General features: G+C 41.6%; 1 protein-coding gene across 1 annotated transcript in view; it reads right to left on the bottom strand.

Annotated features, from left to right (window-relative positions):
- Positions 1-2,056: 2,056 nt before the first annotated feature.
- The window catches only part of LOC124271435 (cochlin-like), a 34,831-nt gene continuing 11,733 nt past the window's right edge, over positions 2,057-25,154 (bottom strand). Inside the window, exons 3-4 of the mRNA XM_046706588.1 lie at positions 4,876-5,407; positions 2,057-2,196 (exon numbers count right to left, since the gene is read on the bottom strand). Coding sequence (XP_046562544.1) covers positions 2,057-2,196; positions 4,876-5,326 — 591 coding nt within the window. The 5' untranslated portion in view covers positions 5,327-5,407. The remainder of the gene's footprint in view (positions 2,197-4,875; positions 5,408-25,154) is intronic.

Here is a 25,154-nt window from a genome sequence, read left to right on the forward strand (position 1 = left end):
TAGGCTTTTGATTTCGTTTTAAGATGTTTAGTATGTTTAATTTCACTTCTGGGAGTTTAAGTGCCCCGCTTTCGCTGCTTGGTCGGCAGGTTCTTTGCCAAACATACTAGCATGGGCATTGATACGTATGGACGATTGGACCAAGTTCGACGAGACGCAATTACCTCCCATCGACCAATTTTACAGCAACTTAACCGAATCCCATATCTCCCAGGACGATTACGACCACGCCCAGAACGTATGGAACAAACTGGGTTGCAAGAATCTGGTCGACTACCACGCCCTCTACTTGAAAACGGACGTGCTGCTGCTGGCCAACGTGTTCGAGACGTTCAGAACGACTTGTTTGAAACAGTATCAACTCGACCTCGTATGGTACTACACCTCCCCTGGTCTCTCATGGGATGCGCTGCTGAAGAAAACGGGCGTCAAACTGGAATTGTTCACCGAATACGACATGCACCTGTTCGTCGAGAAGGCATGCGCGAACCATTAATGGTCGATCGAGACTGAATGTCCGACTATCAGCGAGACTTGTTGGGCGAGATCACACTGGCTCAGGTGGAAAAACACGTCCCGAACTTGATGAACAAAACCAAGTACGTCGTGCACTATCGCAACCTGCAGTTGTACCTGTCGCTGGGTATGAAGCTGACCAAAATACACCGAGTGCTCAAATTCGATCAAAAACCCTGGATGGAACCGTACATTCGGTTGAACACCGAATTGAGAAAACGAGCCACGAGCGACTTCGAGAAAAACCTCTACAAACTCATGAACAATTCGGTATTCGGCAAAACCATGAAAAACTTGATGAAATGGGTCAACGTGAAACTCGTGCGAGTGCACCAGGAGGAAAAACTCAGAAAACTGATCGCCAGCCCGGCATTCAACCGAAGCAAGCTATTCGACTTGATAGCGCTGCACATGAACAAAAGCCACATCAAACTCAACCGGCCCGTCTACATGGGGATGAGCATTCTCGACCTCTCCAAACATCTCATGTACGATTTCTACTACAACCAACTCAAGAAGCAATATGGCGATCGATGCGAGCTGCTGTACACGGACACCGATTCCTTGTTGAATATACTCACCGAGGACGTGTACGAGAAGATGGCGAGACACATGCATCTGTATGACACCAGCGATTACCCCCAAGACCACGCCCTACACAGCAAGACCAATAAAAAGGTCCCCGGCAAGATGAAGGACGAATGCGCTGGCACACCCAAGATGTATTCCATCCTGAAAGCCGACAACTACTGATTAGACCTCGACGCGTTGGGAGTTTCCGAGACCCCCAATCAAGTCAGTAGTTGCTGAAAAAATGCGTAGCCCTAGCGAAAATGAGATGAGGGTCTAGGCTGGCGAGCTGGGCTGTACATCGAATGATGTCTCTGCTCGAAATCACTATTTTATACTAGGCGCTGGGAGCGGAATTACGTAGAAATAAGCCTATAAGAGGAAGTGGTCCAGAACCATCATTATATAGAACTAATCAAATTCATCAGTTGATTGTGCCTTGTGCCTGCTTGTGTGATATCTGTATTATTATTTACCCCTGTAAGATATTGGTGGGTGACAAATGATGCAAATTTATGCTGATATTTTGCTATTAGTACTTTCATACTAACGGGAAAACTATATATGTTTCATGTGAAGTTCAATACTACTGGAAAAAAGTAACTGCATTATTTGACGTTAAGTCATTTTAATGCAAAAATGATAAGAACATGATTTGTTGTGTTTTCCTTATTCGCTGTTTAATTGTTTACAGCATAATATCGAAATCTGTATGATTTGACACTAGGCATCGTGGCTCACCCTTGAAGAGATGTGGTGTCAAAAACAGTCAGTTCACAAATTCAGTATCGCGCGTGTCCACCATTGGCGTTGATGCAGGCTTGGCAGGCTTGTTACCCCCATAACGTTGTCGCCACCAAACTGTCGACGCATGAGCATTCATTCACCTCGCCGTCTGTACATCTTTGTCCTGTCGTCAGTAAACACAACACCATCCTAATCTTGTCTCCTGTACTGTATATGCTGCATTTCAATGGACCCAAAAATGCCTGGCCACTTCATTTTTGGCCATTCCAGTCTCAAGCATACCCACGGCACGGAGACGCTGATTTTCTGTAAGCCGTGGCATGGAGATCTCCTCATAGTGCAGGCACCTTTTGTTCATAATTACTGAAGCAGTCAGACATGTCGAATAGCAAAACAAAGTTAACAGTGTCATGAACGTAACTATTAAGACCTCTGGTTTAAGAGCACCGTAACAGTTCTGCATGGTTTCTCCAAGTGGTGACCCGTGAAGGTCCGGGTTAGAATATTGATCTTCAGTAACCCATGCTTGTTGTAAGACGCGACTAACGGGATCGGGTGGTCAGGTTCGCTGTCTTGGTTGATACATGTCATCGGTTCCCAGTTGCGCAGATCGATGCTCATGTTGTTGATCACTGGATTGTCGGGTCTACACTCGATTATTTACAGACCGCCGCCATATAGCTGGAATATTGCTGAGTGCGGCGTAAAACTAAACTCACTCACTCAGTCAGTCACTTCTCCAAGTGGTAGCGATTTTCGCCATGCTTTCCTCCACTTTTGAGACGTCTGCTATAACGCTCACTCACTCACTCACCCACCCACTCATATCTGACGCTCACTCACTCACTCATGTTCGAATTCTAGCATCGGTCAACTACGAGTGTACCCCTTCTGACAACAACTCACAGTAACCTAATCTTAATCATTAGCTTGAACATAAAACGACAAACAAGATTCAACGTGCTACGAATGTGAAATATATTGAACAGAACAAAGTTTGTCTTCTGGTCTGCATTATACATCCACCTGTCAATAGATACCATTCGGCTGGAACATGAGGTTTGCTGCAAGTAAACGTATACCATATACAGTATTGCCAGGTAACATATACATTATGTAGTACAGTGGGGCGTACACACACATATATATATAATGAAAATTTACAAAATAACCCTTCTAATTTGTATTTACCCCTCTAGAGAATCACAAAGACATTCAAATCTATAAATCTAAATACAATCTCAATATATATAAAGATATATGTATGTATGTATGTTTGTATGTATGTATGTACACACACACACATATATATTTATGTGTGTGTGGTGCGTGTGTGTGTGCAAGAGAGAGAGAGAGAGAGGGAGGGAGAAAGAGAGAGAGAGTTAAATTATTAAAATGCAGTTTAGTAGGTCATCTAACATCACGTTAATCTTCCCCCTCACTTTCGTCGTTTATTCAAGAATGGATATCTAGAGATTAATCGCTTTAATAATGAGGCAAGCCTAAGATGATACGGTACTGTACCAGGTGAGAATATCCCACACGAAAAAGCCCTAACCCTCATCACTCGAAGTGATAGGGCTATGGGAAAGTGTAGGTTTGTAAAATAGATGGTAGTTCGATTGATGGACTTAGGTGTGTGATCTCTCACTCAAGCAGATGATGTAGCACTCATTTCATCGAGGGTGTCTGCCCTTAGAGAGATGGTGAGGATTTCTGAGGAATATAGCAACGACTGCAGATACGTGCTGTCGTCCTCCAAGAGTGAAATTGTGACTTGACCATACCGGCCGAGATTTCAGCAGCTGAAGCAGGTTGAAGTCAGATCGTCTGACCAACCTCTCCCGTGGAAGGAATGTTGGAATAGTCTTGTCAAGTAACATGTCAAGCATAGAGCATGTGACGCTAGCTGCCATTTCCTTGAATCCTGACAGTTGTTAACCGTGTGTCTCTTCCTAAAGACCTTTACGGGTCGGAACTGTTCACTAACCTCTCCACAGTTGAGATCTTAATGCTGGAGAGATCTTACAGGCACGTCATCAAATCAATCCAAGACCTGCTTCGTACCACTCGAACTGATAGCTGCCTTGGTCTCCTTGGGGTGTTGCCTCTAGAGGCGGTTATAGATCAGCGGAAGTTGTGTTTCCTGGGTGGTCTCTTGAATATGGACCACATATATCTGCCTCACAAGGTGATCATATCCCGGCTGATGTGGTACTAACACTACGTCTCATCGTCATCGTTTGGATATGTGCCTGATGTAGTCAGGGTGCTCAAGAAGTACCTACTCTATTGTCACTTAGAAAAATTCCTAGAATCAAGGTCCTTTTTAGGGCGTTCGAAGTGGAGGAGAAATGTGAAGACGTCAGTCAGAGAGTATCATGGAACAGTCGGTTGGCAGGTGACTCTGATCTTCACAAGTTCAAGCGGATACATCGCCAGCTTGAAGTCCATCCAGCATGGATGGTGTCATTGCTTGACGCATCACTCGCTACAGTGAGAGACCTATGTGAAGCAGGACTGTGTCATTGGTGTGGGTTGATGTATAATGACTCCATGACTCACGCCGTAGTTGTGTGTGGATACACAGATGCAGCTCGGGACGAACTGTGGATAGGCCTGATCAATGTTGGGCCAATTGAAATCAGTGTGAAACTCCACAACATGAATCCAACTGAACTTACTGAGTGCTTGTTGTCGTGCACAACTGACTTTCCCTGATCAAAGAGGACTTGATTGGGTTTTCCACTCTGTGCATAAAATACATCACCATGATGTACAAAGCTGTGTTCTAGTGACTCATTATTACTCTAGTGTTCGGCCGATCACGAAAACGTGATATCGGCTCACATATGCATGAAAATAAAAAAATAATAATAATAATTTTCAAAATCCTGAAATAACTGCATAAATGTTGTTTTTTTCCCCTTTTTGTACTCTTCACTATGGATGAATACAAGATTATATATATAGAGAGAGATAGGGGTGGGAGGAGGGGGAGAGAGAGATAGTTGTTCCTTCCTTCCAGAAGTATGAACCTACCAATTGTACATGCCTTGTAGTCATCGACCGTGTACACCCTGTCCTGGTCGCCCGCAATGTCTAGAAGCTCCTTCTGTGAGAGGGTGAGGCCAACACCGACTGCAAACATGTTGATACCAGCGTCTCTTGATTTAGCCGCTTCCTTCTGAGTTTTTGCAGAGTTCTGAGACTGCCCGTCGGTCATCACGATGGCGATGTGAGCTGCATGGGCGCGTTGTTTGGGCAGCATCTGTTTCTCTCGCATGAACTTTATACCTAGACCTGTGTCGGTGTAGTCGCCAGCAGTGTAGGGGATGTTCGTGATGGCGTTCACGACGTCAACCTCGTCGGTGTAGGCGTCGAGGCCAAAGGCAGTGTCATCATAGGTGCCGCGACCGTAGGTGATGACTGAGAATCTTGCTCGCTGGGGTGAAACATCAAAGGTCGTGACGATGCTCTTCACGAAGTCCATCCCAAGGGTGAAATTGATGTCGCCAATACTTGACGAAGCGTCAATAACAAAGGAAATGTCAAGGGGGGTTGTCACGGCACACTGTATGAGAAAGTCCGTAAAGAGTTAGTGAATGGGGCAGACATACCAGTGTTCGATCATTAGTTACAAGACATTCTGATCAATATCAAACTATTCCTGAAATCACGCAGGCGTAAAATCAAGACCTCCCTGCAAGCAGCTATACCAAACCAGTTCAGACTCTATTCTAACCACACACATACACGTACAGTTCATTAAGTTTAGGTGAAAATATGGGAGTTCGATCAGTCGTTGTGCTAAGGTTGGTGTGAGGACAATGGCCATGAATGTGACTCCACTTACCTACAGGAAGCGCTGGTGGGTTTTCTGCAACATAAAACATTTCATCACAATTGATACGCTACTCCCAGATTTTTTCTCCAATGCAATATGCAGCTGGTGTCATACGCATATTTTTATCGAGAGATATGTATTTTGTCTAACCTTATTTTTTTACATATACAACTCTCCTAGGGTCCCCTGGTCGAGGGTTAGAACCAAAGCCTATACTGGTGAGATTTATTGAAAGCTATACATGTTACAACACGCATCAATGATGTCTGCCACATGACGCTGATAATACTTTTTCCATAGCACAATACCAAACAAACACAAACACAAAATACATCAACGTACCACCATCTGTCTCAAAGGCGAGCCTGGACCTGATGGTGCCTAGGAGGTTGTAGCTAGTGACAACAAACACTTGGTCATCCACCCCGGCGATGTTCCTCAATTCCTCTTCCGACACATTATAGCCGACTCCGACAACGAACATCTCGACCCCGGCGTCTCTGGTGATCCGGGCCTCCGACTCCGTCACATCCGGTAGTTGGGAGTTTCCGTCGGTCAGCACTATACACACTTTCCTCACATCCTTGCGAGCATTAGGGAGGAACGTTTCCCTCATGTACCTGATGCCTGCCCCAGTCTCAGTAGCCAGACCAGCTCTGTACGGTATGTCAGTGATCGCTTTCTTCAGGTACACGTTGTTGGTGTATTCATCAAATCCAAAGGCGTCCTCTGTGTACACCCTGTCACCGTAGGAGACGGCGGCGACTCAGACCATGTCAGGCTGGATTTGGAAAATGTCAACAAAATCTTCCACAAACCACAATCCCATGGTAAACTTATCTGGCCATATACTGGACGAGGCGTCGATGACGAAGGTGACATCCATCGGCTTCTGTCTGCATACTGCATGTAACAGGCAGAAGATAATCGTTATTGCCGACATATACAGGCAGTATTCGAGTTTGGTACAAAGCGACCTTAGCGCTAAGGTGATCGTAATTCCCATACCCTAACACAGACTTACGACAGTCGTGGCGCTGAGGTCGTCCTATGCAACCTTAGACATCAGTTCTTATTTCCCGGCTTCAAATACTCAATAGCGCCTGCACACCCAGACTCACATGTCGACATGTCGACATACTAAAGGTTTCACTGAGCTTCAGTCTGTATGTGTACTCACAGATTTGCCATATTCATGTTGGCATTGCGAAATGCAATGATCTCAGACAAATGACCGAACGACCCCAGTGAAAAGAAACGAATCCCAGATTGACAACGATTATGACCCTTGGTCTGTTACCATCTTTCCCATGTCAGTGGTTTTCACCGGAGTGACTAACGTCTACAGACTACTTCCCTTTGTGATTTCCTCCCACGCTGAGATGACACGCCGTGGAACAACCAATAGACTGTTTATAAGCGGTGCTAAAACCAGCTCACTCATATGTGTTACTCACCGCTTTCGCAGCTCCTGTAAAAGAATTGAAACGTGTTCAAATAAAATGTACATTAAAATAATTGCTGAAATGTGAAGCCTGTGGTTAATTTGATTGTACAGACTGCAATGTGCATCGCACAAAACATTGTTGTGGTTTTTTTTCAATCGATTATTTCCAGAAAGTGCAATGTAAGCCCAGCAACGTCTTCTGACCGACGATTCCGACGTGATAATTTTGGAATATTGCTATAAGCGGCGTAAGACTAAACTCACTCACTCACGCTGACCCACACGGCGGTACTCATTTGAATTCCGCGGATGTTTCCACCTGCCATGACCCGGTCACCTGTAAACACACCTGTATACAGTAAAACCTCTGTACGTCAAACACTTGTCCTCATGTCAAAGTATTCCAGTCAAATGGTGTACTAATTGAAGCGTCCTTAACTCATAGTTTCTATCAGACATAGTTTCAGTCGAATGGCGTGGTGTTTTTAGACCAGTGTACATAAGACCATGTTCATCCATAGTATTAGTTATAGTAATTATTCTTGGTTTGTGTCAAACAAGGCTTTGATATAAGACGTATTACCGATATTGAGTCGGCCACTACAGCTAATACGTTGTTAGCTCGTTGGATGACGTCATAAAGTAAACCGCAGTTCGCGAGGGTACTTTTCAAGTCAAGTCAAACACACTATATTTCCTTTTCATACTGGAAACAGAGAACTTCTATGTCAAAGATAATTCCAATATTGCAAGAATATTTAAGTACCACATTAAAAATGTTTTAGAAGCTGTATCATGAATGGCCATTTTAAAAATGTTTGAAAACAATACACCTGACTATAGATATTTATAGTTACCGTCTACTGAAACTGGGCATATGAAGCTTAGAATAAGCATGTGCCGTTCAAGGATGGGCTTCCTTATTAATATAGTTTTTCCGCATTGTCAGATAATTCTTAATAATACAACATCTGCTTATGTTCCTTAAATAATTGCGACCGCCTCCGTGGTGTAATGGTTAGAGCGTCCGCCCGGAGTGTGGAAGGTCGCGGGTTCGCTAACGACCGCGTCATACCAAAAGACGTTAAAATTTGGTACTTGTTGGTCCCTGTCGGGCGCTCGGCATTAATGGGTGGTCGGTTCGGAGTCAGTATAATGTGTCTGAGTGGAGTATTCATGCTTCACTGCGGCATGGTATCTCAGTGGGCTAGCACTATAAAACCAGCTTAAGTCTGGGATAGTACAAGCAGCCACACATACACATACACATCACCTTCACCACTTTCACCTCACCTCCTAAAATAATTGGTTACGTTTTCTTACCTATCATTCTTTACGATTAAAGAATGACATTGTGAGCATGCGCTTTGTTTACCTCTGCTCCACATTTCTTTGTACAGTTCATCAATGAATATAGAAAAGAACTTAGTATACAAACCTTGGGCAGAAGAAACAATCTCAACTAGAACTTAAAAGCTGTGAAATGTAAACACCCAAGACTGGAGCCGTTGGAATACTGATCGACATAACGGGAAAGTTGAGCGTTGGACAGTTGATGTCAAACCTCTTGCCATACTTTGTGGAGACGTTCTGGTTTCTTAGACACGCTCACGTTATAAGTTTATTCAGAATCAAAACGCTTTAGTTTTAAAATAATCCGAAAGGCAATGTAGAATTTAATCATTTCTCCACACATATTTTTGTGTAATTGAATAAAAGTTAAAAAACAAATATCATTTGACGAGTATGCACTGCACAAGCCGACTTTTGATTCGGGTATCACTGAGCGCCTAAAACGCGGGTGTATAGTTTGTCTGTCACACTCAACACTAATATGTCAAACACTCGTGAGCGTCAATCCATGTCTATTACTGGGTTTCTAATAGTGGGGAATGGAACCCCGGTCCCCATCATGACGAGCCCATGTGTTTACCGCTTGACTACAAGACTGCCTCTAAGCACGGGGTGTTTGGGCGTTAAACTCACGTACATAAATTATGTTTTTACAAATAATGTGTCAAAAAGAAACTATTAGTGTGAAAGAAAAACACTTTGAAAATATAGCTAACGACTCACATAAACAGAATCATATTTTGATGATTTTAGAATAATTGGGAGGATTTTAACTAAGAAAGTTGCCGTTGATCGCAGTTCGTGTATGGCTCCCTCGTGTATCGCGGACTTCGACATGCGGCAACATTTACTCTAAATATTGAGAACGTTTATGTTTCATTCTTTGGGCATTACAGGTATGCACTGACCACTTAAAACGTACATAAATGTGTGTTTCTCTGCACTGATTCAGGTTCTCTGCCAGTACTCGAGATTCAATATTTAGCTCTGCCATGATTTTACGTGTGCTTTATATAATGAAGGGTCGGAGTATCTCGGAGCCACAGACACTCTCAGGTCTTAGCTTGGTTTTCAGTATTGAGATTAACATTGAAATGTAGAAATATTTCTTAGGATAAAAAAATCAATGATTTGTTTCCTCACACTGATAATGTTTCGTTTATACATGATGCCTACTATTATGTACACAGGTAAATTCACCTTGGTGAAGATGTAGAGATCAATGAAAAGCCTTATATTCGCAACCACCCATGCCAAAGAATATCATTAATCCCATCCTCTACAGCAAAATAGCAAGCGTTTAAGTTTCAAGAACTTTAAATATCGTAAACTGTTTGTGGATTCTTGCCTTAAAAAGTCTTGCTTTCGCGTGCAAGTGTCTGATATTCAATTTACAACCATACATACTCAGTGTCTCTATTGAAGGATCGATTATTGAAAGTGGCAGAGATGAAAATGTCCTACAGGCGTCTACATTGACTGACATTGTGATTATCGGTACGGGATTCCTATGCCACATGATCTGGATGCTTTTAATAAAATGAAAAAGTGAACAGCGACTATTGAAAACAATTAAATGTATCCACGAAGGTAATGAGAAAGCTTCCCCAAAAACACACATCTCTGTGGAACCAATGGTGTAGCCGATGCACGCGCAAAACGCGACAAGTAACAATCTGTGTGGGTATAAAGTAGTTTAAATAGGAGGCATCTGAGCTTGGAAGTTAAAAATTGAAAATGCTGTTTGAATACATTGTCTCATAAGTGCCTGAACAACGATGTGAAGTGCACATTTAACAGGATTTAAATCTCAGTGAATTCCCTACCATCTCACTTCTTCGGTTCAATTCACTCTTCTAATTAACCGCACCCCTTGTTACATTTGATTAATAATTTTATTACATTGATATCGCATATTGAATATATCAGTGCTATATGATTGGGGAAGGAATTGTCTCTAATTTGGAGAAATTAAATTATCGTTATACCGTCCAAAGTTGGTCAGATCATTACGTATACTCACACAGATGGCCAGAATGATGAAGTTCGCAAAGCTGCTTAGACCCATGGCTACTGCTCAGTGGTGATGTCCAAGTGTAGAGTAGTAGGACAGGACTCGGTATTTATGTTATTACAAGTGTTTTTTTCAGTGTCGAAATACACAATTAACGAAGGACATTTCCTACAATAAAGTACTATGCAAATATACGAGTGAAAGGAAATTCAAAAGTACATATTAATTATATAGCATAACATTGCCATGTGATGCAGGTGCCCTTTGCTGCATATTTGGGCTGTAATTATAATCTCATACGTAGCAAGTTTAAACGTTTTTGGGTGGTTGTGCCTTTGTCGTAAATACCGTTTAGACAAACAGACATTTCATTCAATAAATACTGTTTACATGTATATAAATAATAAAGATAAATAAAAGGTACAAGGCAGATAACATTTAAATAATACACTCGTCCAAAAAACAAAAGGAAACGCACAAGCCATAAGAATTTATTGCGTTAATGTAAGAGCAATTATTTCATGTAATTTCAATAGTTAAAAAGTGAAAATTCACACGTCTGTATACAAAGAGTTCGCCAACACAACAGCAGCCTTTATTGTTGTGTTTCTGTTTACTTGAGTCCACAAGATGGCGTCAAAGTCGGTACTGTACTTTTGTATGCCCACCACTGGCAGCAATTACTGCTCGGCACCGTCTCGGCACAGAGTCGCTCATGCTGCTCTTCCCCCTTCCTCCTGCAATGCGATGACGAGTTGTGGAAGTGTCTGAGGCGTGTTTTGCCGTACATGTCGATCGAGTTCATTCCCATATGTGTTCTATCGGGTTTTGAAAAGGTGATCGGGAAGGTCATGGCAAGACATTGACGTTAGAATTGGCAAGGTTGCGGACCGTGACGCGTGCTTTATGTGAAGTAGCGTTGCCATGCTGGAACAACTCCCTCTGTCCTTAAATCAGATCATTTTTTCTCCACCGAATCTGTCGACCTGTCGAATGCAATTTCTCCAACGGTAAACACGCTGCCTTAAATCTCTGCAATAAACTATCCTAAAGGCGAGATATGGTGCTCCGATGAAGGCTGAAATGTGCCTGGCATGATGATTTGCTCTTTTCCAGCATTAAATACAAAATGTTCTGTTGTAATCGATACCGCATGCTTTCCCGCTTACTTGCACGTGCAGTTTGGTTGCGCGTTTTCTTGGTGACGTTTTGGCGAATATTTCTTTATACGCTTTTAAAAGTTAAAATTGCCGTGTTTTGATACTGAAGCGTTTTATAATCACACAAAGATGACGTTTTGGAAAGAAATAGTATATTTGTATTACATATGTTATATTAGGGATTACACTTTCTTGGTAAAGTACAGATTCTAGTACTTTTGTTGGGTTGAGTCCCATCCGGGATTCGAACCCACACCCTTAGAGTCAGGCACCTAATCGCCAGCACACAAAGTCAGACGCTTAGACCGCTCGGAAGCAGCGGTGGCTGAGCAGTCTAGGCGTCTGACTTTGTGTGCTGGCGATGAAATGCCTGACTCTAAGTGAGTTCGAATCCCGGGTACCCAGAAACTGTACTAAACTATAGAAAAGATAGTATCTCAAATATAACATATGTTATATTGACCATTTTCTAAATGGCAGTGTATATTTCATATATTTGTATTGTTTTCGCCTCAGCTACATCAGTTAAATATTCTCAAAATCACCTATGCGTTTCATATTTTTGAAGAGTGTAGTATGATGCTTATTCTGTTGAGAAATAGGAAAGTAATACCACATTGTACATCAGGATAAACTTTTACTTTTCAATTGTCCGTGTCCCGACTTGGTGTGTACACATGTGGCAGGATCCGGTGAGTACTTAAGTCACATTCGTCCTTGATCTGCCTGCACAATAACTTGTCAGTGTCTATAACCAGGAAACGTGACTGACTGAACCTCACTCACCCAGTCACCCGGGGTCACGCTGCTCACCTATGATCGTGATGTCAGTACTGGAGACATTGATTTTGTCCAGGTTTTAAATCACACCTGGAGCCTATTCTTTTCTGTGAAGCAGAAATGTTGGGTTGACACAGGCTTACAGAGAACGTGCAAGTATTGATCTGTCACTCACTCATCCACACACTAGCTCTAACTGTATAGAGTTAAGTACGGAAATATCAGAGTGAGTGAGTGAATGAGTGTGTCGTAGTGTTATGTCCCATCGCCGAATATTACATCAGAGTAAGAATATTTGAGTATTTCAAATTAACCAATCATTAACGTTCCATTTGTCAACGTCACACCGTTTCATAACTACGACATTATACATTTCCCAATCAGGCACCTGATAGATACTCTTTATAATTAACTATCATTTTTTGCAGTTAAGTGAGAGGAATACTTATATAATTATGTTTAACTAAAATATCATGGATGTGAAGAAACGGGAGAACAAATGTTTCGGAGTAAGTGAGTGACTATTTTTACATTATGGAGAACGTTTCATGTCTTTTATCAAAACGTCTTATAGTCTTACCACTGATGAGCACAGGTTGGATACTGACAGACCCAGAAACAAAAGCCTGGCCATCTGGGATTCGGTTCCACGGACAGGTTTTTTTCCTTATTTAAATCACACAATTCTGAAAGGCGAATCCGTGAAGATCCTGGTTGAAGTGGTCTTCAGTAACCCATGCTTGTCGTAAGTGGCGACTAACGGGATTGGGTGCACGTGTTCAGGCTCGCTGACTTGGCTGACACTTGTCACCGTATCCCAATTGCGTAGATCGAAGCTCGTGATGTTGATCACAGGATTGACTTATCCAAACTCAAATATTTACACACCGCCGTCATATAGCTGGAATATTGATGACAGCGGCGTTAAACAACAAACAAAACCCGTAACGATATGCCAGCGTGAAGTGAAGAATTTGCAGTTTGTATCGGGTAGAGGTTGTAAAGATGTCGTGCTCATGAATGTGTTGTGCTCATGTATGATTGTATTTTTCTCACACAAGACTGGAAGGCTGGCAATTCTCGTATAACTGATTAGTGCGACAGACACCCATTTGTTACAGCCGAAAACGTCTATAGCTCCATTATATGCTAAAAGCAAACATATTAGTGTTTTCCACACTCACCTTTAGCCGTTAATACAATCCTAAACATTAATTAGGCCATAAACGCATCCGAATTACATGATCTAAACATACTTGTGAACTGTGTATGTCAAGGAATTATATATGTGTGATTATACAAAGTAAATATTTGTTGGCAATTATCAATATTGGCAGCGACTCTGTGACAGGTCTTGGTCCGTGGGAGAATTGTTCCAAAGAGAGCTGAAGGGAACATCCGACATGGGTTGTCAACGAAATTGTAAAATAAGTGAAGGATCAAAGCCGACGCCGAGGTTTCGTTTTGATCCAACTTATGAACCGACCGAAGATACACTTTATATATAATTTTAATATTTGGTATCAACTTGGATACGACTGGCTGCCGATACTTTGCCTTGTACGCTTGTGTCCTGCACGTGCTCTGCCCGCATGCACTACCCGTCTTTTGAGGAACATGTGGTTCAGGCCTACCAAAGAAAACTTTCCCACTGTGCAGAAAACGCTGAAAAGTCCACATTAATGGTGGAAATAGCAATAGCAACATCAACATAATAGCTCGCTACTGAAACTGAGTGAACTGATCCCTTTGCGTGAGCATCTCCCTAGCTAACAAACCTTGAGAGCGAATGCGCGAGTTCAGCTGTGCCACGGCTGTGCCCAGAGATCGGGGAGTAGTGGCACCACCAACAAGGTCTTGAGACAGCAGTTCTTTTTCTACCTCCTGGATCGCCCTCTCTGCCACTGGATTTTTGTTACGATTCTTGGTTCCTCCTACCGCCAAACAAAGATTGTGCTTCTTGAGGAAGAAGTCGTTTGTTTGAGACACAAAACCAGGTGCAGGATCTCTCTACACTAGGGGGACCAGCAAGAGGTTTCAATTGAATGCACAGCTGGATGAGAGCATTCCGCAGGGATTCTTGACGTTCGTCTAGTATGAGGCAAGCAACGGCGAAGGAAGGGACATACTCCCGCACAACGAGAACAAGTTGCCTCTCCCTTTTCATTACATCGGCTGCAAAAAGAAGACCGATTGACTCCGGAGGGTGTCTTGTGGGCTGTTGTTCCAACATGTGAGGAATCTTTGCAAGACTGATTAGACTGATTAGCGTGCAGTGCTGCTCTGTTTGTGTGAGGAAGTTTATCTCATCAATCTCATCGTCACCGATGATATGTGCAATTTGACGTGCCTTAGCAATGTCCGAGGAATGCATGAAAAATAAACAGTGCCCTAAGTTGCACGAGATTCACGCCGATTTAAATCACGTGACTGCTAACGTGCGCTAAGAGAGGACTTATGAAGAGAACTTCAACCGTTGAAGATGGGCGATTCTGACAGCGAACTTGTTTTACTCAGTTTCGACAGGAAATTGATGATGATGACTTTAGTTATAGATTTGGTAAACCATTGAGTGACGAAGAACTTTCTAAAAAGTTGCAAAGCAGTATGTCTAAGAGGACTCAAGTGAAAAATGACTGGGCCCTCAGTATACTGAAGAGGTGGCAGGAAGAGAGGCGTCAGCGACCAGATGCTGACAATATATTGTTATCCAAGAGTTGTCTGACGGAATATTTGGTCGATATGAGTGCGAAGGATATAAATGATGCCTAGAAATTCTTGTTTTTCGAGGCTCGTAAGGAGGACGGCGGTCATTATCTATCAACTACGCTGTACAGGTTATTTGCATCCTTTGCTTCAGTGTTAAAATCGAATGGGTCAACCTTCAAGTTATTTGAGGATGACGAATTTATAGAAGCTCGACGAGCTATAAAAGAACTGTCTGCGATGGGTCTCAGGACAAGCTGTCAGAATCATAACGAGGTTATCACCGAGGATGAAGAACATAATCTGTGGGACAAGGGCGCCGTTGGTGATGGCAATGCGCAAAAACTTCTGGATACAGTCATGTACTTAACCAATGAGTATGTTTGCTGTTTTGTAACAGATGGCTCATCTCTAAATCTCTAAATGTTAACTATATGTGTTAAAATGGGTTATGTATGTGTTATTCTACCACATCTTTAACAGTAAAAGTATATTTTTGCAGGTCTTCACTTTGCTCTGCATGTTGGGAAAGAACACCGCAGTCTACACATGTCCAAGAATCCTCAGATAACCGGTCCACATACAGATTGGAAGAGTAGGCGCTACCTACTGTATGTCGAGGATGTCTGAAAGACAAATCCAGGGGTGGTGAATCAGCGTCGAGTCGAACGAAAACAAGTACGTACCTACGAGAATGTAGAGAATGCAGCGAGATGCTATGTTCGTATCTATTAAAAGTACAAATCCTTGTGGCGAGTTAATATCTTCTTTATGCATAATATACTTGTGCCGATGTATTATCTTATCATTTCTTTCCTGTGAAATGGAAATGGAAATTGTTATTATCAAATTTATTGTAATAATTATTTTAGGAAATACAAAATATGTAGTCTATTACAATGGCTTAGTGATAAAATATTTTAGTTCTAATTCTGGCAATACTGTTATGTTATCGAGACGTTAGTGGATACACACATAGAGAGGCTATATATTGCTTCAGCCTGAAGATATTGAGTGAAAATGGGGAGGATGCGTTTTATTTAACACCTTTGGAAATCCCAAAGGGAAACGCAGTGGTATCATGGTACTCTCCGTCGGTCACAACACCTTGCAGGATACAGTGAAACGTATCTGTCGGGTGGCAGGTGTCGGAAAGAAAAGCAACCACTTTTTGAGGGCGACTGCAGCAACCTACTTGTACGAAAAGAATGTAGATGAATAAACTATTTACGAGCAGACTGGTAAGTTATTAGAGGACCATACTTAGGATTATATAGTATATTAGTTTCATACTGCAAGGACGGGGATGTGTTGCTTTAATTCTCATGGTTTCAATCTTCTACTTACATGTCCAGTAGTGAGTCATTCTCCTCGTCGACCCTAGATTCTAGTTAACATTGAGAGGTATGAAATATCAATGTCCATCTTTGAAGAAAAAAATTGCATTTACATGAGTCTTTATAAAACTATTGTCTCTCAACTTAGAAAGATTCAAAATCTTGTTTCAGGTCACAGAAGCGATGCTACTCGCGTCTATAAGCGGACGTCAGATGATCAGAAAGCTGTCGTTAGCAGCATTCTAGCAGGAAAAGAACAGACGAGTGGAGGCAGAAATGACCCTTTGTGAGAAGAAGAGGCGACTCCAACTGCGGCAGCCAGGAACCGTTGTCCGTCAATCAAATGTGTTTCTTTGACGTTTAACCTCAACTGTATTCAGTAATAAAGAAAACATATTCAAACCATTTCCATTGTTTTCTTATGGTTACATGTCAGATGTAAGTCCCCGAGTGGGGATTACAATTCACATTCTTGGGATTCAATTCACATCCCGGGGATTAACAATCAACATCTCAGATTATATAGTGTAACCATATGATACGATCTTGAAACGACTGTCTGAGATGACCCGTTATACTTGAGTTATGTTGATAATGGTTTGGTAAAGAATGTTCCAGATGCAGCCAAACGTAAATTAGCTAAGTCTGTAACGAAGAAGGAGCCTGTTAATGTTGATAGTCTGCATAAAGTGTACGATTCCAGAAGTGAAAATGCATTATTGGCTGATTTGAGAATATTAGCTGTATATGTCTACTGGCATATTCTGGGGGTTTTATCATCAGAACGTTTAAATATTACAAGATCAAATATTGTCTTTTTTCATTCTCATATGACAGTTTTTATTGAGAAGTCGAAGACAGATAAAAATAGAAATGGGGCATGGCTTGTAATAGGCCAGACCCATTCTAAGTTGTGTCCAGTGGAATGTCTCAAAAGATACCTGAGAGCAGCGGAAATTCCCCCAGAGTCTCAAGAATACATTTCAGATGTCTGACTAAAACTGTCAATGGCGAAACACTGAGGAAACCTAACAGTCCTTTATCCTATACGAGACATAGGGAAATTTTCTTGGAAGCTTTGGCACCTTTCGTGGTTCATATTAAGAGCTATGGTTTGCGCAGTCTACACAGTGGTGGTTCTTCCGCAGTCTACACAGTGGTGGTTCTTCCGCAGCTGCAAATAACAGTATACTGGACAGGATGTTTAAACGCCATGAGCGATGGAAGAGCGAAAATGCTAAGGATGGCTACATAAAAGACAGCATTAATAGTAGAATGAAAGTCTCCTTCTCCCTGGGCCTTTAACTTTCTTTGCTATTCTCTGACGTGGAACGCACGTCGGATCGTATTGTTCAAGTACATGTATGTGTTTGTTTTGGAGAAATATCATTTCTATCATTTGAAGTATGAATTAGAAATTATTTTCTCCTAGCGGTATGAAACGTTCACATGAGATATCTTCCCAGTAGGTGGCGTGTTTTGGGAGTATGTAAGGTTGTAGATATTTGAATTTGGCATTCTCGATTAGTGCACTCTCCGCCTTTATGTCGCCTGGTGAGCCGTTATAATACGGTAATGATTATCTTATGTATCGGCTGTTATGATATTGTATGTTGAACGCCTCATGTGTTTTGTTGGCAGAAATTTGGCTGCATACTGTATATAATGAATCTCAAGTGTGTATGTTTGAATGTTGTGTAAATGATGCTTATATTTATGTAATTTCTCCTGTTGCTGTTCAGTTGTGCTAATGCTCACATCAACTCTACATGAATGTATCGCTGAATTGCAGCAATGTCTACGTTGTGTTATGTTAACGATACTGTAAACCTTCCAGTTGTTGGTGCTGCTGTTGCTGCATTCGTTGAGGGAACACGGTTCCAGAGTTTTCTCTACGGGAGTTGTTATCTCTGGTTTACGTGCCGGGCTTTAGCATGCATTTCGTATATTGTATGTGTGTATTGTGATGAAACAATGTGAATACATTGGCCGCGGAACGCAAGTCGGTTCCTATTGTTCAAGTATGTGGTTGTTGTGATTCATATAGACGTGGATGCTAGTAATAGGAGAACGTATCAACACATTTTTACCAAGACAATCTATTTGAGAACAACATAACTAAATGATTATAATAAGCAGTAACCTGTATCTGAGAACCACTAAAGCATCATTTGCAGTTAGTCAGTTGATACTATTTGGCGTATACATCCCACCGGAAAACAGTCAGATTTGTGATAAATGACGGTATGACGGTATGACGGTATTGATTACCTGGAAAACAAACTATCAGTGGTTGCAGCAGATTTTGATTTGTAAAAGCATGACGTTCTGTTGATGGGAGATATTAACGCCCAAACTGGGCTACTTGATGAATTTGTTTTGGAGGATGAGGATGAGATTTTTTAATCTCGGTTCTCTGTACCATGTTGATTCATTCTGTCAGCTAAGGCCGAGTTCGATGGGTGAAACAGTTAATAGGTTCTTTGGTATCACTATGTAAAGTTTTTACATTGTTAATGGAGGAAAGCCAGCGGATAGTAATGATTCTTTTACTGTTAGTGGGAATAATGGTACAAGATAGTAGACTATGTCCTTGCATCAACTAGTCTGTTTCCGTTAATGTTCGTTAATAAAGTACATTCTTCCATAGTGTTTGATCATTTACCTATATCATGCAGTTTGAATCTACGTCTACGAATCTACGTCTACTTATAATACGGCTTCAACTAATAGTCCATCTTTCGATGGAAAGAAGATGAGAAACATCTCTTTGTGCTAATTTTATAAATATCAGAGCGAAAGAATTGGTATCAGAGTTTACATCCCTTCTTGAAAGGATTGATGTTAATGTAGCTGTTGAAAAATTATGTCAGCTTTTTTGCTTTGCTGGGTAGCACTTTAAATCCAATAGGAGGGTTGCTAAGGTTGCTATGAAGAACCAACTTATTTGGTTTGATGAAGACTGTTCTTCTTTAAAACGTCAGAAGTATAACACTTTAAAAAACAGAAACAGAGTCAATATCAATCAATACTTGGAGACCAAACGTATGTTCCGTCGCATTTATAACGAAAAAAAAGAGGAAAAATTCATTTCCGAAGCTTTAAATAATTTGTCAGTTGCTGGCAGTATGGGCCCGGGCGTTATCATGCTGGAAAGTGCTGTTCCGGTGACGTGTGAAATGTGGTATGACGTGGGGTCTGAGAGCTTGGTCGATGTAGCGCACTGCTTTGATGCCGCCTCCTCTCCCTGGACCAAGGTTCTGGAACACCACAGGATCCACTCTCTGGTTGAGGCCTATTCCACCCCATACCATGATGCTTGCACCTCCCCATGAGTCTCTTTCCATAACACATTGGTCTGAGTAACGCTGGCCACGTCGTCGCCATATTCTTGTTCTGTCATCTGCAGTTGATACGCAGTACCGACTCTCATCTGTGAACAGAACAGTTCTCCATTGCCTGTATCGCCAGTTTTGGTGTTGTAGGGCAAACTGTAGACGTCAACGCCGATGACGAGGGATGAGGATAGGTCCACGGTAAGGTCTACGGCAATGGAGGTTCCCGCTGTTAAGACGTCGGCGTACTGTATCAGCACTGATTGGTCTTCCGTGTGTTCCCACTGTCTTGCGTGCTGTTTTGGATGCCTGCATGAAGGGATTCTGTACATGCTGTCGCACAACATGGCGGTCTTGTCGTCTTGTGGTCACCCTTGGTCTGCCAGTACGGGGACGATCATTTGTGATGTTGGTGGCCCGGAAACGTTGCTGCAGCCTGTAGATGGTCCGAACGTTGACCAGGAAGTGATTGGCAACGGCTTGTGCAGTGTGACCAGCTTCAAGTCTTCCTAGCGCCTGGTTCCTCTGAGCTGTCGAGAGAAGGGGCATCCTGCTGACGTTGTAATGTGAATGTTTCAACCAGGTTAGGGGGTGCATTTTATAGGGCTGGTCCTTGTGAACAGCACGTGCAGCATGAGGTGCATGAAAAACATGGAGAACACTGTACTATCTCCAAGATCAGGTTGCGTTTTTGAGACCATTTCCTGGGTTCCATTCTGAGTTTGGGAAGGAATGTCTTTGCTCAGGTAAAGTTGGAGATGCTGTGAAAAATATACAATCAAAACATGAATGAGTTTACAGTTATCCGTTTCTGCGAAGGAAAATTCCAAACTGACGTTTGCTTTGCTGCTTAGTATATATTTGTCAGTAAGATATTATGAATTTAGACCTATGGAAGTGAAATTTTGGGCTATACTTATACAACGTGTATTGGAAAGGTTCATGGTGAGTATTTTAACAGATTTTTGTCAAGCAATAAAGAACTACATCATGTGCTGTACGTGGAGAAATTGGCAGATATAATTTGTGTACATAAATATTGGTGCAGAAATATCCGTATGGACCAAAATAGATACCCAAATGCCTGCTATAATATGATGAAAGGCTATGATGACAACGGAGGCAAAAACTGGGTTTCACATGTACGAATGCTTTTATTTACAACCAGATTTCCTATGTCTGGTTAGCCCAAGATTGTGGCGATCTGAATCACTTCATGTTAGATTTCAAACGACGTTGTATAGATATTAATATAGAACACTGGAATAGTAAAATAAGTAACGCATCGTTCCTTGTATATTACAGTACATTTAAGTCACTTCTTGAACCTGAACTGTATATTTCCTGTGGCACATTAAACAGAGATCTAATGTGAATGTTAATCAAAGAAGATTCGATCACAATCTGAAGTTGTAACAGAAGCAAGGAAAATAACATTAGACTAATAATACACCCTTGATGAACGCCAATTGATGAATCAAAGAACTCTGAAATTGAAGTATTAGAAAGTATAATTGCACACTGAATTTTAGAACCCTATTCATTGTGTTTATTATGGAATACCAAAGAAGTTTCCTGTTAACAGAATTAAAAATTCTGTTTGAAATCTACAAAAACGCAATATAACCTTCCTCCCTTTTAGATAGATGTTTTTGAACCAAACTTTGTGGAGTAAAGGGGGCGGTGGTGTAATCTAGTGGTTAAAGCGTCTGCTCGTCACGCCGAAGACTTTTCGATTCCCCAAATGGGGAGAATGTGTGAAGCCTATTTCTGATGTCCTCCGCCGTGATATTGCTTGAATATTGCTGCCTGTGTTTCTGGTATCTTCTCATACAAATCAGCAAACTGAGCTAATCTATTATTCAAAATCGCTGTCATTTTCCTAAGGTGTCTATCAAAGATATTCCTCTATAATTATTTACATCTTTCACACTTTCCTTCTTATGTAAAGGTATAGTAATACCTTTAGCCCAAATAGCTGGAAACACGCCCGTAAGCATGACACAAGTAAACAATACTGTCAAATATGGAACTAAAGTACTACAGCATTTCATGATTATTTCCGGGGATAGACCATATCGGTCAGGCGCAGTCCCACATTTCAATCTGTTTATCGCAGTATTCACTTCACTCTCTGATATATCAGTATTCAAAATGTCATTTAGAGTTTCATCTTGACGGTAGTTACATTTCTCCTCTGTGTGACTGGTTTCGCATAGCGTTGCAGAGTGCAGGTTGTCAGGGTCCACTTGAACGTCCACTAGATCAAATACTCAGTCCACTCCACGGCGGAAATGTCATCACTATTTGTCTGAGTTAAAGAATTGCGTTTTCAGTCTTTTCACCAGAATATTTTGCCGTTATTACTGGTAGACACAAGATTATTTACACAGTCATCTTCATATAAGATTTTCTTTCTTCTGCACGCATTTCTGTATTCATTTCTAACGTCCTGATATTCTTTGAGAGTTTCTTCATTCCCCGTTATCCTAAAGGTATCCAGTGTCTTAAACTTTTTTTCTGTTTAATGGAATACACTCACTGTCATACCATTTTTCATTCTATTTAAAATTTGGATGATGTCGAGAAGATGAAAGTTTTTGAAGATCACAAAGATGAAAAAACTCTCGAATATTTTTCACAAGTTCATCAACAGCCACATCGATATCATTCATCGAAACTTGCTATTGATGGGTGATTTTAACATTCATTATGACAGTGCATGTAAACCTGAGGTCAAGAAATGTGTCAAGCTGCTGGAGTCACATGGCATTACCCAGCTTGTTTTTTAACCTACTCACAGGAAGGGTCACATACTTGATTGGATAGTTGCTCGGCATAAAGAAGATGTGGTGCAAAACATCCTTGTTGAAGATAGACAATCATCTGATCACTTTGGGATAGTTGTAGAACTCAATTTTCTCAAACCAGCTGAGAAACCTGTTGAAGTCCAGTGTAGGAACCTTAAGCTTGTTTCCCGTGAAGACTTTGCTAGGGATCTTCAGTCTTCAGAGTTACTCACAGAGCCTCCAGAGGATGTGAATGAACTTGCTGATCTTTATAACACAACACTGGTTTAACTCTTGGATTCTCATGCCCCTCGTGTCACAAGATACAGGCGACTCAGGCATGAACCACAGTGGTACAATGATCAGATACTTCTCGCTAAAACCCACAGGCGCAGGCGGGCGGTAAGTGGAGAAAAAACCAGGCTTGAAATTCATCGGCAGTTGTACAACATGGCTCGTAATGAATTAAACCAACTGATTTGTAATACAAAGTCAAGATATTACAATGATAATGTATTCTCCAATCAGCAGAATCCCAAACGGCTCTTTACTCATCTGTTTTCTTTACTTGGAAAGACATCAAACATTACTCTACCTAATGTAGAAGATGATTTGACTCTTGCAAACGACTTTGGCAAGTTCTTTTCTTCTACGATTGAGAAGATTAGGCAAGAATTTTCTCCTGAATCAATTGCTGTAATGGGTGCACTCTTTCAAGGTGAGAGTTTTGATTCCTTCGACCTGCTCACTGAGGAACAGGTTGACTGCATCATCAGACAATCAAAGGGCACAACGTGTGTACTTGATCCATCCCCTACTTAATTTGTCTTGGAACATATTGACATCTTACTTCCTGTGTTCACTCAGATTGTCAACTTAAGCTTGAAATGTGGCACTGTTCCTGGTTGTTTCAAGCATGCAATTGTGAAACCTTTGCTGAAAAAACCTGGTTTAGACTCCACCTGTTTCAATAACTATAGGCCGGTGTCTAATCTACCATTCCTCTCCAAGGTACTTGAGAGAGCTGTGAAGGTGCAACTTGGTCAGCACTTGAGTAAACATGACCTCTATCACAAATTCCAGTCTGCCTATAGGTCATTCCGCAGCACGGAAACAGCTTTGCTCCGTGTTGTTAATGATTTGCAGTGGAGCATTGACAGGGGCAACTCAGCTGTTCTTGTTCTCTTGGATTTATCGGCCGCGTTTGATACGGTGGATCACCAGATACTTTTATCAAGACTTATGTTACAGTATGGATTAAATGATAAGACTCTTCTATGGTTTAGGTCCTACTTATCAAACAGGACTCAATCTGTTGCTCAGTCCGAGGAAGCTATGCTTCTTTGTGGTGTACCACAGGGATCGGTTCTCGGTCCTGTATTGTTCTCTTTGTATACCAAAGAAATCGGCGACCTGCTTTGTGAGAAAGCTACTAATCATCATCTCTATGCTGACGATACTCAGTTGTTTGATGGTATTACCAGGGGCTGTGACAACAATTCAGACTTAACCAGAATTGAAGATGCCATCGACGATATTGGTTCGTGGATGTACAATAACAAACAAAAACTAAATAAACACAAGACAGAGGTTATGATTGTTGGCACAGGTAACATGTTAGTAAAATCACAACATGATCAGTTGAAAGTTGGAAGTATGGTCATTCAGCCTTCTCCATATGTCAGAAATCTTGGCGTCCTACTCCAATCTGACCTCTATATGAAGAAACAGATTTCGGATGTATGCAGAAAATGTTACTTCCATCTGCGTAACATTGGACAGATCAGACATCTCCTGACACAGGATGCTGCGGCTGCCCTAGTGAGAACACTGATTCTCTCACGACTTGACTATTGCAACAGCTTGTTGGTTGCAGCTTCACAAGAGTCCACCCAAAAGCTTCAACGAATCCAGAACAGAGCTGCCCGCATAGTTACTCTCCAACCTAAACATTGCCGCATTACTCCCATCCTGATGTCTCTTCACTGGTTGCCTAGTGAAGCTCGCATTGGCTATAAGATCCTTACACTTGCTTATCAGTCCATTCATGGTATTACACCTGTGTATCTTCAAGAACTCCTCTCTCCTTACATGCCAACAAGAACTCTGCGTTCATCCTGATCTAATCTGCTCTGTGCACCAAAGTGGAACCTCAAATCATTTGGCTACAAGTCTTACGAGAACATAGCATCGATCAGTTGGAATTCTCTCCCTGATGACCTTAAGCTGTCTCCAACCCTTGAAAACTTTAAGAGTCACCTCAAAACCTTTCTCTACAAAAAGTTCTATGGACTTCAATAATGCCTTATTGATTGTTAGCGCTATGAGCATACCTGGTGTGGAGTTTGGCGCTATATAAATGGACACATTATTATTATTCAGAAAACAGTCCTCACAATCCGCCAATCTGATAGTTGCTAGATGATTCGACATGTTACTGACAAGAGATGCGTCCGTACAATCGTTCCATGTGAATTTGAGGAAATTCGGTGCAATAATCATGTCTTTCTGAGTTGGTTTCTTATATTCCTTGCATTCTTTGGCAATCCCCGG

The sequence above is a fragment of the Haliotis rubra genome, unplaced genomic scaffold (assembly GCF_003918875.1).
Source record: "Haliotis rubra isolate DU_JTF1 unplaced genomic scaffold, ASM391887v1 Scf160, whole genome shotgun sequence".
Taxonomy (NCBI): domain Eukaryota; kingdom Metazoa; phylum Mollusca; class Gastropoda; order Lepetellida; family Haliotidae; genus Haliotis; species Haliotis rubra.